General features: G+C 39.8%; 2 protein-coding genes across 3 annotated transcripts in view; one reads left to right on the forward strand and one right to left on the reverse strand.

Annotated features, from left to right (window-relative positions):
- LOC127963166 (uncharacterized) overlaps positions 1 to 14,875 on the forward strand; it is a 392,897-nt gene that overhangs the window by 335,235 nt on the left and 42,787 nt on the right. The window lies entirely within an intron of this gene.
- selenok (selenoprotein K) lies at positions 1,498 to 14,753 on the reverse strand. 2 transcript variants are annotated; one of them, XM_052562982.1, is made up of 5 exons: positions 14,708 to 14,753; positions 3,686 to 3,776; positions 2,145 to 2,222; positions 1,958 to 2,050; positions 1,498 to 1,865 (listed from the first exon to the last, which is right to left on the reverse strand). In XM_052562982.1, the coding sequence occupies exons 1-5, from the start codon at positions 14,736 to 14,738 to the stop codon at positions 1,862 to 1,864; spliced, it is 297 nt and encodes a 98-aa protein (XP_052418942.1). In that variant the 5' UTR covers positions 14,739 to 14,753; the 3' UTR covers positions 1,498 to 1,861. The 2 variants fall into 2 exon arrangements, with proteins under 2 accessions (XP_052418942.1, XP_052418943.1); XM_052562983.1 differs by lacking the exon at positions 14,708 to 14,753 and adding an exon at positions 5,776 to 5,890.

Here is a 14,875-nt window from a genome sequence, read left to right on the forward strand (position 1 = left end):
TGCTATTTTGATATGTTTATTTGTTCGACAGGGAAAGCTGCGCACAAACAGAAACACACACACGAATATATACATATATTCATTTATTAAAAATATAAATAAATAATAATAAAAAAAACTCCCCAGAAAAAAAGGGCACTTTCTCTCGAGGAATAAAATATGCATTCACTCTTTGAGGTCATGTGCCTGGTACTATGGATGGTAAAGTTCATCCAAAGATTTAAATTTGCTAATAAAAACAACAACAAAAAACAAGTGTACTCTCAGGCCATCCATGATTAGTTTTTTTTCATTGACACAAAAAATGTGAAATCAACAAGCAGTGCGAGTGCATATTTCTTTCCTGATTCAAACAATACTTTTTTTCAATGGAGAAAGAAATATCATGGATATAGGACTTGTATTTGAGCTAGAAACCAAGCCAAAAACATCTTAATGATGGATATGTTAATTACAAAACCCACAGCTTCTCACTTTTCTCTTAACTCTTTTCTATGATACGATTGACCAAAAGACTCATCTTAATTGCTTGGAGTGTTGGGTTGGTGTCTAGGGCACATTCCTTCAGTGATTTGCATCGTATTTAAATGACAGGATGGTTGCAGTGCACACATTGGCTCCTTTAGTATGTGGCGTTCCTCAGGGGTCGATTCTGGTGCCACTGCTGTTTTCTTTGTATATGCCTTCTTTGGAAACCATTTTCCAGAAGTACAGTATTTTATACCATATTTAGGCCAATGATCTTAAAACTTTATTGTCACGTGTGCCTAGCTTAATCATGTTATTTGGACAAAGTATATGAACGCTATCCTGACATTAGGCTCTGGCTCTCTAACAACTTTCTTTATTTAAACAAGAGTAAGTCTGAGGTTCTGATTTTTGGCTGGTCAGCTAGGATTTAAAATTATCCTGTTTGTTTACAAAGTGCTATCTGGTCTTGACCCCCTTTTTATTTCCTACTCTCCTATTTTTTTCTATTTTTTTTGTTGTTGTTGTAAAGCACTTTGTTTGTAAATGTGCTATAGAATGTGCAAACTCATGTTTGCTCGCTTGCTTTTGTGAAGATGTTAGTTTTTTCAGGATGTAAGTTGAAGTTGAACATCTTGATGGGTTTGCTTCTTACAAACATGCAGCTTTTTTAGCACCACCATAATAATAATGTCACCCCTGTTTGTGTAATAGACTGTGTCTCTCAAAAGCATCCTAAGATAATTTGATCGTTGAGGCCATTGGTTGTAATGGTTTTACAATCTACTGAGAGTTATGATCCTTTGGAAAACACAACCCAGGTCTCTCAATATTTTTGCTAATAGAGCGAATAAGATAATAATCATTTAATTAACAATAGAATATTAAATTGAAGTACTATTTAATAACTTGAAGTTATTATGTATGTAATTAATGTAACTGCTGGATAAAAATCTTTCAAGATCTTCTTGACTGTAGATACACTAATAGAAGTAATAATAGCCATGAGTCTGGACAGAACAAACCATCTTCATTATAACTTACTTTATTGATGCAAAGGGTTCATACAACATTACTTTCGGAAGATATTACTAAAAAAAGAGAGAGAGAGAGAGAGATTTAAGTTATGTAACCTGTGTGTGTGTGTGTATGTGTGAGTGTGTGTGTTATTCTCTGATGGCGGCTGGGGTCTGGCTGCCATGATCAGTCGCTCTGGCCCCTCAGACGAGGAATTCCCAGAGTAACGTCAAGAAACTGCGTGACAGCAGCGGCAGCCGAAGGAAGAGGAGTGTGACGTACTGAGTGTGTGTCTGCAGCGGAGCTCTATCTGAGCAGCATGCAGTCTACAACCAGCGTGTCACACTCCTGTGCGCCTGCATCGCTGTGCAGGCGTTTACCTGAAAGACAGACACACAGACGGTTTTTACTGATGAACTCTTCTCAGTAAGTATTTGTCAGGTTGCTCTGCAGGCTCTTCACTCTTCCTCACCTTCCTCATCCTCCTCCGCCCATAGGAGGAGGGGTGGGACCCGCACCGTGGTTTATTCTGCCCATCCGCCGGCGCCCAGGGAATCCAGGAGGACTGCAGAAACACACATCACAGTGTAAACACACAGAACCGGATCGAGTCATGAGTTCAGACGCAGTGGTTCTGCTGATGAAGGGTTGAGACGTACCCTCTGCCATCACTGAAGCGAGACGATGCACTGCTGGGGCCATCTTTAGACCGATCAGGCTGAACGAGAGTCTGGAAGCTGTGGAGACATTACACAGATCATTAGCTCGGGCAGGTCGATCATCACTAGTGACCTGAGCAAACCTCTAACACTAAAGCGCTGTCAAACCGCTCACTGGCCACTATATAGTGCACTACATCTGGTGTAGTCTGAATTCACTTCGTTTCCTACATTCCTTCAATACTTTTTACCCACAATGCATTCTGATTTTGAGTCTACAACTGATGTACACTCGCTCCAATCGAGTTTGAAGGAGAGATGTCGTTTACATCTTACATTGTCATCTTTCTGCTTTAACATTTATTTCATAGATTATTTATATTGAAATATCTTGTGTAGGCATTAAGTCAGTTTAATATTTGACTAATTATATAAGGGGGCATCGTTGTTAACTTACACAAATGATGATCATTCGGTGGATGATTTAAAAAAAAATTGTTAATCACCTGTAGGTAGTGTTTTCATGCTGATGTAAAATTAACTGAGGGCACAAAACGCTGCTCGGGAGAGTTTTAAGTTACTAAAAATAATAAAACTCTTAACATGAATATGTGTTAATGTGTGTTTATTTTTGACGTCAGTTTTTCACTTGTATTTAATGATTGTGAACATAAAAACATTACAAAACAAATTAATACATTTTCAATTTAGGCAAACTATTCATTTAATGCCATATCAGTTTCAACGGGTATATTTATAACAAAAATATGAAATTGTAATAACACATTATACAAATAAACTGTATAAACCTTTAAGTTTAATATCTGACAGACATTATACAATTTTACAGTTATTTATATCCTTACCAGTTCCTTATTCACCCTTATTTCTGAATTAAGGACAGTCCAGTAAAATATGCTCAAAGTTATTTTAAAGAAAATCACACTCCGATGACTGTCCATCTTTCAATATGTGTAGGTCTTGAGTGAACTTACAGTCTGATCAGGAGTTCATTTACAACAGGGTCGACTACTCTTCATTTGTTATGAACATATTCATCTTATACGCATTGAGCCTTCATTTATTTTTTATACACATTCAGCATTGTTAAAAATCCATATAAGTTCAGTAGCCTGTGGAACGAGTCTGGACCCTGATCTTAATTATCTTTATTATAAGAGGCTTTATAAACATTGCAAAAACGACTGCGAGACTCTTGGAAGCATTGATGACTACAAACCACTGTTTACCAGCAAAAGTGTGTTTATGAATTTAGTTACATTTTAGCCGAACAATTTTCATTTCATTGGTTTTTTTTTTATTTTTGCCACAAACTAAGAAAAAAAAGTGTAATAAAAACTCGACATGTAGTGGAAAATATATTTTCAACACGTTATTATAAATGACTGAAACTACTATTGTCTCGTTCATTTCATTATGGTTAGATCAGTGAACATGTTGGCCAGGCAATATAAAAACTGAAACTAAAGTTACTGTCCCAGCTGACCAGAGAAAACACACATCAAACTAAATGGACTCACAACAAGCCGATGAACTCGACGGCCCCCCAGAAGAGCTCACTGAGGAAGGACAGGCTCCAGGGCGACCGGGCCCTGCTGTCCAGAACCTGACCTGAGGACAGAGAGACATCACACACAACAGACCGGATGAGATACAGACCAGAGAAAACACAACTGAGTGAGAGAGAGAGAGAGAGAGAGAGAGAGAGAGAGAGAGAGAGAGAGAGAGAGAGAGAGAGAGAGAGAGACATCACACACAACAGACCAGATGAGATACAGACCAGAGAAAACACAACTGAGTGAGGAGAGAGAGACATCACACACAACAGACCAGATGAGATACAGACCAGAGAGAACACAACTGAGTGAGGAGAGAAAGAGACATCACACACAACAGACAGGATGAGATACAGACCAGAGAAAACACAACTGAGTGAGGAGAGAGAGAGACATCACACACAACAGACAGGATGAGATACAGACCAGAGAAAACACAACTGAGTGAGAGAGAGAGAGAGACATCACACACAACAGACCAGATGAGATACAGACCAGAGAAAACACAACTGAGTGAGGAGAGAGAGAGACATCACACACAACAGACAGGATGAGATACAGACCAGAGAAAACACAACTGAGTGAGAGAGAGAGAGAGACATCACACACAACAGACAGGATGAGATACAGACCAGAGAAAACACAACTGAGTGAGGAGAGAGAGAGACATCACACACAACAGACAGGATGAGATACAGACCAGAGAAAACACAACTGAGTGAGAGAGAGAGAGAGACATCACACACAACAGACAGGATGAGATACAGACCAGAGAAAACACAACTGAGTGAGAGAGAGAGAGAGAGAGAGAGACATCACACACAACAGACCAGATGAGATACAGACCAGAGAAAACACAACTGAGTGAGAGAGAGAGAGAGACATCACACACAACAGACCAGATGAGATACAGACCAGAGAAAACACAACTGAGTGAGGAGAGAGAGAGACATCACACACAACAGACCAGATGAGATACAGACCAGAGAAAACACAACTGAGTGAGAGAGAGAGAGAGAGACATCACACACAACAGACCAGATGAGATACAGACCAGAGAAAACACAACTGAGTGAGAGAGAGAGAGAGACATCACACACAACAGACCAGATGAGATACAGACCAGAGAAAACACAACTGAGTGAGGAGAGAGAGAGACATCACACACAACAGACAGGATGAGATACAGACCAGAGAAAACACAACTGAGTGAGAGAGAGAGAGAGACATCACACACAACAGACAGGATGAGATACAGACCAGAGAAAACACAACTGAGTGAGGAGAGAGAGACATCACACACAAGTTGCACAACAGACCAGATGAGATATAGACCAGAGAGAACACAACTGATGACATAGAGATCACACACAACAGACCAGATGAGATACAGACCAGATGTGTCACTTATACTGGACGAACAACGTCTAAGTTGATGTGGTGCTGCAACATTACAAATCCTACTATGTCGACAGCGTTATTATGAATATTTAATACATCACGTTCGTAAAGGCATATGCTGTATATAAGGACCAATAACGAATATGTAAACTGGCGAAATGTAAAGAACCTCAGATTAATTTAATAAATATTCAGGAGGAGCTGTGTGTATTCAGGATTCGCGAAACATTCCTCTTAACGTGACCCGGATATCATGATTGTAACACACAGATGTCGGTCTGTGATTCATACTGATATAAAGTCTCAGATCAGGCACAGTGACACACAACAGCTGTACGTTAGTAACATTGGAGGTATTAAAAGTCAAGTCAAGTCTGCTTTATTGTCAATTCTTCCACATGTAGAGTATATACATACAGAGAATCGAAATTAAGTTACTCTCAGACCCCGCTGCATACATATAACATTAACAGTAACGTTAGAGCCTAAAAATCTAGATCAAATATAAAATATAAACAAACTAACACAATGATGCTAAATCACATATTTAGTCACGTATGCTCATTTATTTGATATAATAACAATAGTGCATGTTTGTCAGCAAAGATAACATCATTTTTCTTAACAAAACAAGAATTGTTTTTAGCACTTACCGTTTGACACATAAACCATCGTCAGTGTTGTTTAACCGGAAACTAGGCTTCTCTTCCGGTACTGCGCGCTGGCGTCAGTGTTCTGTTGTGACGTTTACTACAGTCAAGGAAGGGCGATTTAACCTCCTGAAACCCGAGAGATTGCCTGTTGTGCATTTTATAATTTTTCTTGCTATTTGGGATATGTAGGACCTAATAAGTATAATACCTAAAATTTGTTTTTGTACAGGAAGTAGTTTTCCCAGAAAAAAGATGTCCTCATGTGAGGACAGTGGGTCTATCATGATGTGAAATGCTGCAAAGCAGTTTCATTCACTTTGCAAGCACAGATGCACATTGCATGTCATGCATCGCACACAGGATTTCCCAGTGCAGCCTTGTGCTCTGCATTCATGCATTTCATTTATAAAGTTATGTTATGTCCTCGGCAGAGGACATCGGGACTCAATTTCTAAAAAAAAAAATGAAAAGACATGAATGAAAATGCATAGGCAAAAACAATAGATTTTTTTAAATCACCAATAAATTTTTAATGTTCAAGATTTTTTTTTTTTTTTTTACCAAACTTTGTATAAAGATGATTCTCAACTATGGTATAACAGAATAATTCAGTATAACATTTTTCTTTCTGCAAAATGTGTGTAAAATTACCATTAATGGGTTTTCTAATTATATACAATGTATCTATAAACTAAATCTAATTTGCATATAAATGTGTTTTTGGGGCAACATGTAATGAAAAAAGAAGTGTAATAATTTGAGTAATAATTGTCAAGATTTTCATAATAATATATAATATTTCATAGAATATTGAAATATAATTTCTTTCTCTATTCATTTGTTATGTCTCCAAAAATGCGTCATAAGCATGCGTTTAGTCCCGGTGTCCTCATCTGAGGACATGTATGAAATCAATGTCCTGTTTAGTAACAGAAAGTCATATTTTGATTTGAAACCCCATAACATATTTCTGAGATGTTGATTTATGACACAGAATTTAAAAATTAGACAGATTTAAATGATAACTACAATATATTATAGAAATATTATCATATTTCTATAAGAGTGTCACTAAATTAATTTCAGACATTTTGATGACCAAGGAGAGGGAGTGGTCATGTGAAACATCCAATCATTTGGTATCTCTGAAAAGCCCTGAATGTGCTCTGTACAGGACATCCAGATCTAAAACTGTGGCATGAACAGACTCAGAGAAATTCACAAAAATATAATGTCCTCATATGAGGCCACAGGGTCTCAAGAGGTTAAACTTATTCATAGAACAAATCTAGCTAAACAATCATATTTCGCAAAAGAAGGTTGCTGTAAACTGTACCTTTTGAAATAGATGCTTTTTACTTTATTCGGTATTGGTAGTTTGATTTTATTTTCAACCATATATCTGAAGTCGCAGAAACCCAAGCTGTAGTATTTGATCAACCTTGTCTTATTAGCTAAATTGCATATTCATAAGTGTACAGGACTGTGACATAAAAAAAAATCAGACATTGTTAATGTAAATGGTTTTAAATATATTTATATATTATTATAGCCTAAGCATATATACTGTCTGAAGAGGCAAACAAAAAAACCCTTTCAAAATGTTCAGGCATGTCATTGCTTTACAGTGCAGAAGAAATAAGACCGTTTTAGATAAAGAGGACACAGGGTGCACTTGACAGTATCCTACACTAGCTGTTGTGGGTGAGACACCTGCACCTGTTACAGGACATGAAAATGAAAAAAAGGAAGAAAAACAGTCAGACCAAATCTCTAAGACATCTCCCTGCTGACTTAAATGATTGTGTTTCAGAAGCAGTTTTGGTTCTAAATAAGAAAGAGGAACTGAACCAATAATGTGTTGTGGTAGATTACTAATTTTGAGATGTGTGTGTGTTCTGTATATATGGTGTATGAGGACACATGTGTATGATGACATTGTTATAAGGCAAACATGGTTTAGGAGGGCACTTACTGTGTCTTTGTAAAAAAAAAAAATGCTTAAGAACAACAACAAAAACATGCTAAACAGTGTTTTTTAAATTATTATTATTATTTAAAAATTACCAGTAGTTTCGCAATTTTTTTTTTCTACTGTACAAACTGTATTTTCTATCCCTTTACCTTCAGCCTGCATTTTTATTTTTTCAAAAAACTTAAATGTCCCCACAAGGTCAAGAATGACTAGTATATACCAACACACACACACACACACAGAGAGAGAGAGAGAGAGAGAGAGAGAGAGAGATCAGAGAGAGGCTACTGTCATCAGGTAAACTGTATGTGCTCTGTAGTAATCTGATCTAAATGAAAACATAATTGGACCAGGCAATCCTCTTCCATTGCTCCATGGTCCAGTTCTGATGCTCATGTAAGCACTGTAGGTGCTTACAGCTGGACACTGGACAGGTCTGCGATGTTACCAGCAGAATAAAGTCTTCTGTGATTTGTGTAACAGTAGCTCTTCTGTGTGATTGGACTGGACTTGCTGCCTAATATATCCCACCTCTGTAGTAAGTACCACCGTAACAATACCATTTGAGATTCAGGGCTTCTGTAATTTATGTACTCTATTTTAAATTAAGTTTAGTAAAACTTTCTTGGTTTTCACAATTAATGATTACATATTTAAATTAAAATTCAGGATTTATAACTATATTCTTCATTCAGATATATATATATATATATATATATATATATATATATATATATATATATATATATATATATATATATATACGCACAATTTTATATAGTCATTTAGCAGAAACACTTTTATTCAAAGCGACTTACAAATGAGGACAATAAAAGTAATTAAAACCAACAAATGAACAATAGAATGCAAGTGCTGTGACAAGTCTCAGTTAGCCCAACGCAAGGCTTTATATACACTCATTGGCCACTTTATTAGGTAAACCTGTTCAGTTGCTTGGTAACACAAACTGCTATTCATCCAATCACAAGGCAGCAACTTAAATTTTCATGCACAACCATCTCTAGGGTTTACAGTGAGTGGTCCGAAAAAGAGAAAATATCCAGTGTCCGGCAGCTGTGTGGATGAAAATGCCTTGTTGATGTCAGAGGTCAGAGGAGAATGGGCAGACTGGTTAGAGATGATAGAAAGGCAACAGTAACTCAAAAAACCACTCATTACAACCAAGTTATGCAGAATACCATCTCTGAACGCACAACACGTCAAACCCTGAAGCAGATGGGCTACAGCAGCAGAAAACCACATCGGGTGCTGCTCCTGTCAGCTAAGAACAGGGAACAGAGGCTAAAATTCACATGGGCTCACCTAAATTGGACAATAGAAGATTGGAAAAGCATTGTCTGATCTGATGAGTCTTGATTTCTGCTTTGACATTCCATTTTTTTTCTGCAGTGTTTTTTGTTTCCGTTGTGTGTTTCTATGGATCCCCTCTTCCGTCCGGAATACCTCCGGAGAGATCGCTTGAGAGCCATACCTGACTGTTCCTGGTCGCTCTAACCAGCTACCCGGATGACGCCAATTTAAACATCACATGCAGAGTGCTGTCGTCCAAAGATGGTCCTTGAGTGAATTTCTCCAGCTTTTGGAGTGGACACTGATGAGAAATGGATCTCCGTTCCCTGCCTGTTCCAAGGAGATTCTCACCAGTTCCACTACCGACCTAGTGCCCAGGCAACCATCTCCTCGATGCGTGGAGCTCATGCCCGAGCCCACCACTGACAGAGAGGTGCCGAACCGACTAGCCAACGCCACATGGAGCAACAGTGCTGAGGATCGCCCCAGAGCCAGACCTGCAAATGATGTCAGTTAAGTTGCGAGAGTCAGCAACAGAGCCTGACATGAGGGAGAATTTTGCAGACAGAGAGAGCGATGAGTGGAGCTCTGCCCACTGCACCGTGGAAGAGGATGAGCTGATTATTAAATTAAATTCAAATTTAATTTATGCATTTAGCAGACGCTTTTATCCAAAGCGACTTACAGTGCATTCAGGCTATCAATTTTTAATTATCATGTGTTTCCGGGTAAACAAACCCTCAACCTTGCGCATGATAACGCAGTGCTCTACCACTTGAGCTACAGGAACACCTGTATGTAATACAGCTAGGACTGCTAGAGTTCGACCTTACAGACTTGGAAACAGAGATGGAACCTGTTCCCATGTCTAGCCCAGAGAAAGTTCTTGTTCCCAAGTCCAGTTCAAGGGGTGCTCCTGTTCATGAGTTCAGCCCTGAAAGCCCAGAGGATTGAAAATGCCCGTCCTCCCAACTGCTCCTGCCTCATCCTCCGCTGTTACCTGGCAGCCCCTCTGCTCACCCACAGCCCACCATCTATGCGGTGCAAGCTCCACGGGACAGCCATCCTCCAGTATTGCCGGGGCCAGAGTACCCCCTGTCTCTGCTTCCAACCGCTAAGCACCGGACTCCGCCTCTGCCCATTGACCTATAGGCTCCACCATGGCTCCTAGTTCCCTCCTCATGCAGTGCAGTGATGCAGTGACTCATGGGGAATGTAGTTCGGGTGTGGTGCAACAGTATGAGAGGTGCTAGTGTCCAAGTGACATCTGGTGGTTGATGAGTGGAATGGTCCTGAGAAGTACATGGGCATTCCATCTAATGATCATGACATAGCCAATGACATAGACCCCCCCACCCCCCCACCCCCCAAAAGGAGCGGCTTCTAGATGCTCAAAACAATCTAGGAGGGCGGTTGAGCGGAGGCGGAACAGGGGGAGGGATGGAGGGCCAGGTCCATGAGGAAGTGCAGTGGTCGGGGCAGAGCAGACAGAACTGGAGCCCTTCCTGGGCCTAACATGGAGATCATGAGCCTTTCCTGGACCTGACATGGAAAAGCCCGCCATGAGCTTTACTCGGGAACAGTGGCCCGCCATGGGCTTTACTCGGGAACAGGGATCCGCCCTGGGATTAACTTGGGAACAGGCCTTAACTCGGGAACAGGGGCCCGCCAAGGGCTTAACTTCAGGAACAGGGCTTAACTCGGGAACAGGCACCCGCCGTGGGCTTAACTCGGGAACAGAGGCCTGCCATGGGCTTAACTCGGGAACAGGGCTTAACTCGGGAACAGGCACCCTCCGTGGGCTTAACTCGGGAAAAGGGGCCCGCCATGGGCTTAACTCAGGGAACAGGGGCCCACCATGGGCTTAACTTGGGAACATAGCTTAACTCGGGAACAGTGGGCCGCCATGGGCTTAACTCGGGAACAGGGCACCACCAAGGCAGAGCAGGTGGCGTGGAAGCCCACCAGAGTAGAGCAGATGGAGCTGGAGCCCACCAGGGTGGAGCAGAGGACCACCACAGCCGAGAATACGGGACAGAAGCCCACCAGGGCAGAGCAGAGGGTGGGACTGAAACAGAGAACATAAACAGGTGGGACTGAAACAGAGAACATAAACAGGTTAATAGCGGCCTCCCTGTCCATGATGAGATGGTAGCTGGCCTCCGTGGTCATGACAGGGCAGGCGGCGAGTTCATGGATGATCGCCGTGGCTGCGACAGGACAGACAGAGAGTTGGTGGGTGGTCTCCGTAGCCATGACCGCAATGAATGAGAGCTCATAGACGGCCTCCATGACCTAATAGGATAGGACGAGAGCTCTGGAAGTTCGGCTGAGATCTGACAGGGCACTGGAAGTGGGGCTGAGATGTGACGAGTCTCTGGATGTTCAGCTGAGACGTGATGAGGCTCTGGTAGATCCGTGATGATTTGACTGGTTTCCTGAAGATCAACTGTGACTTGACTTAGTTCGTGAAGATCAACTGTAACTTGACTTGGTTCCTGAAGATCGACTGTGACTTGACTTGGTTCCTGAAGATCAACTGTAACTTGACTTGGTTCCTGAAGATCGACTGTGACTTGACTTGGTTCCTGAAGATCAACTGTAACTTGACTTGGTTCCTGAAAATCGACTGTGACTTGACTTGGTTCCTGAAGATCGACTGTGACTTGACTTGGTTCCTGAAGATCAACTGTGACTTGACTTAGTTCATGAAGATCAACTGTGACTTGACTTGGTTCCTGAACATCGACTTTGACTTGACTTGGTTCCTGAAGATCGACTGTGACTTGACTTGGTTCCTGAAGATCAACTGTGACTTGACTTGGTTCCTGAACATCGACTTTGACTTGACTTGGTTCCTGAAGATCAACTGTGTCTTGACTTGGTTCCTGAAGATCAACTGTGACTTGACTATGCTAATGAAGGTGTGGCAAGGTGATTGTGATGCTCATGGGGAATGTAGTTCGGGTGTGGTGCAACAGTATGAGAAGTGCTAGTGTCCAAGTGATATCTGGTGGTTGATGGGTGGAATGGTCCTGAGTGGAGTGCCCTCTACTGAAGTTCATGGGCACTCCATCTAATGATCGGGACACTAATGCAGAAAAGTATTTGGGTCATATCAATCAATCAGGGGTGGTTCTAGGATGAGTGGAGATCCGGGGCTTAGCCCAGAAAAATCCATTTATGTGACTTTTTATTTTAATAAATCAGAAAGATTTACCTTGTTAAAAATCTAAAAAAAAAAAAAAAAAAAAAACTAATTTAAAAATTTTTATTTAAAGTTTGTCCCGTGTATCCTGACACATATGCTGATGTTGTGTCTCTATCTCACTTTTCTTTTCCAATCAAGCCTGACTGCTTACACTCGTCCTGGTAGAACAGGAATAAGAAGCAAAAAAGTACGCTAAAAGTCACTCAAGCAAATTTATTCAGTAAACACCGCTGTGTGCTGCTGCAGAGCACAACAACATGCTTTGTTTGGAACCATTTCCTTTGCGAAATATGTCTTTTTTTTATTATCTTGTATATTGAATTGTTGTCCTGACAGAAAATTCTGCCACAGACCGTGCTAAGCAAACATTATAACTGCTCGGTGTGTGTGTGTGTGTGTGTCCTAAAGACTGTGCTGCACAACCGTTAACTGTTAGATGTTCAAAATGTAACGTTAAATCAGACACAATTTAAAACCCGAAAAATACGTTTTATGTCCTTTTTTTTTTTTTGAAGAATTTTGAAATATCCATTTTAATTTTCAAATAAATTGATCTAGTAAAATACTACACGCCAACAAACCGCCTGCCTCCAAAATATCTCATTTCATTGGCTGGATCGTACAGACGCTCATCGATGGTTGGCCAGTTTACATGTCAGTCAGAAGCACTAGACTCAGTGGGCGGTTCTCGTCGTGTGTGAATGACAACGCGTAAATTGACAGACACTGTAGACATGAGAGTCGAGAGATATTTATTTATTTAAATTATAATATATTAATTGGTATACTATATATATAATATACTAATTACTTTATTGGGCATGAAAACTCATTGATGGCATGGTGGTAATAAAAACATTCGGGGCTTTACTGAAAACATTCATGGCTCCAGCCCCCTAAGCCCACCCCTAACACCGCCCCTGCAGTCAATCATTGGTCATATTTTAAGGTTTATTGTAATTTATTGTTTTGACTGTTTAAGTTTCACAATGAAATATCCAGGTCATATCTGACTGACCGAAATTAAGATTTTATGAAATGTGACATTTTCATGTTCCATACAAATATTTGATAATAATAATCATGAAACCCTGCTAAATTTGATGTTCATCCCAAGGTTATTATAGTTTTACATTTTCCATTAGTTTTAATTTCGTTTTGACTTTTTGTTTTCAAATTCAGTTTAGTTTTAATTAGTTTTTAAAGTGGGTTTACTAGTTTAGTTTAGTTTTTCTCTTTTGAAAATTCTTAGTTTTAGTTTAGTTTTTATTAGTTTTAGTGTCAAGTTTTAGCCTTTTTTTCATAATTGGGGTTATTTGTCAGAGGCAAGATTCAAAAAGGTCAGAAAAAGTATTGTGTAATAATAACTCAACAAAAACATCATACAATTTTAGAAAATATTCATAAAAAAATAAAACCAGTACATAAAATATACATATTGGCACAAATATGTAAACAGTCTCAACACTCCGCAGTAAGTGCAAAATGTGTAAGTGACGTGTGCCAGTAAAAAACCTAAAGAGCCAACAGACTAAAGACATACTTGAACCCCCATGTATTCAACCCATTTTTAGCCACAAAAAGACTTTTCTGTCAGATTGTCAAGAAGATCAATCTGAGAAAAGAACATTACAAATAACACACACACACACAAAACATTTTCAATACAGATTTTCTTTTTTTTGTGTGTGTGTGTGCGTGCCTTTGGTGTTTGTGTGAGTGAGTGAGTGGGTGAGAAAGAGAGAGATGGATTTACTTCAGTCAAGCAATAATTTTCTATACAAAATTCACACCCTAACGTAAGACAAATACCACAGCTGTACAATTTTCACAGACTATACTAAATTTACCCTAGCCTCCTCATCTGGATTGAAGCACCAAACATTCAGTGTAAGAGTAAGCAAATGACATAAAATTATTTAATATTTGAATCACAGCTTATATAATGTTTTGACATCAACAACCCAAGTCCATTTTACCTCAAACTTGCGACTAGTTAACTAAGCAATCGCTTTTCGGGTCGACATTAAAGGTACAGATTGTAGGACCTGCCACGAGAGGGCGCACTACCAAAACAATAACAATCAAGTGGTTTGATGACACTAAGAAGGAGTGTGGAATGATGGGATTTGTTGTCTACCCAACTACTGACGGCCATCAATCAGACAGAAATATAAATCAAGGATATAACGGATGAGGTACATTTGATAAATGTTGTCATGTCATAATTTTCAAATGTGTATTCAACGATTTGCGCAAGTAGATTACATACAAAGTCAATGCAAAGACGCGATCAGACTATGGATCAGATGCATCCTTGCACGGGTATAGAGACGCAATGTCCCGTGTTTGGCGTGTATGCCCCATAATACTAATCTTGTTGATTGTGATAATAGCATACGTTTTGTGTAAAGGTATGAATCAAAACAACTCACCTTTCGAGTAAAACACAAGCAAGATTTGCATCTCTTTCTAGTTTGTCGCGAAGCTCTCTCCATCTAGAAAATGCAACACCGATATTATTGCTCGTTCTTTCTCTCCTCTTGTCCCAAACTCTTCTTGGGTCGCTTGGTTGGCCCATACGCTTACATTTACAGAAGCTG

The sequence above is a fragment of the Carassius gibelio genome, chromosome B8 (genome assembly GCF_023724105.1).
Source record: "Carassius gibelio isolate Cgi1373 ecotype wild population from Czech Republic chromosome B8, carGib1.2-hapl.c, whole genome shotgun sequence".
NCBI classification, from domain to species: Eukaryota; Metazoa; Chordata; class Actinopteri; order Cypriniformes; family Cyprinidae; genus Carassius; species Carassius gibelio.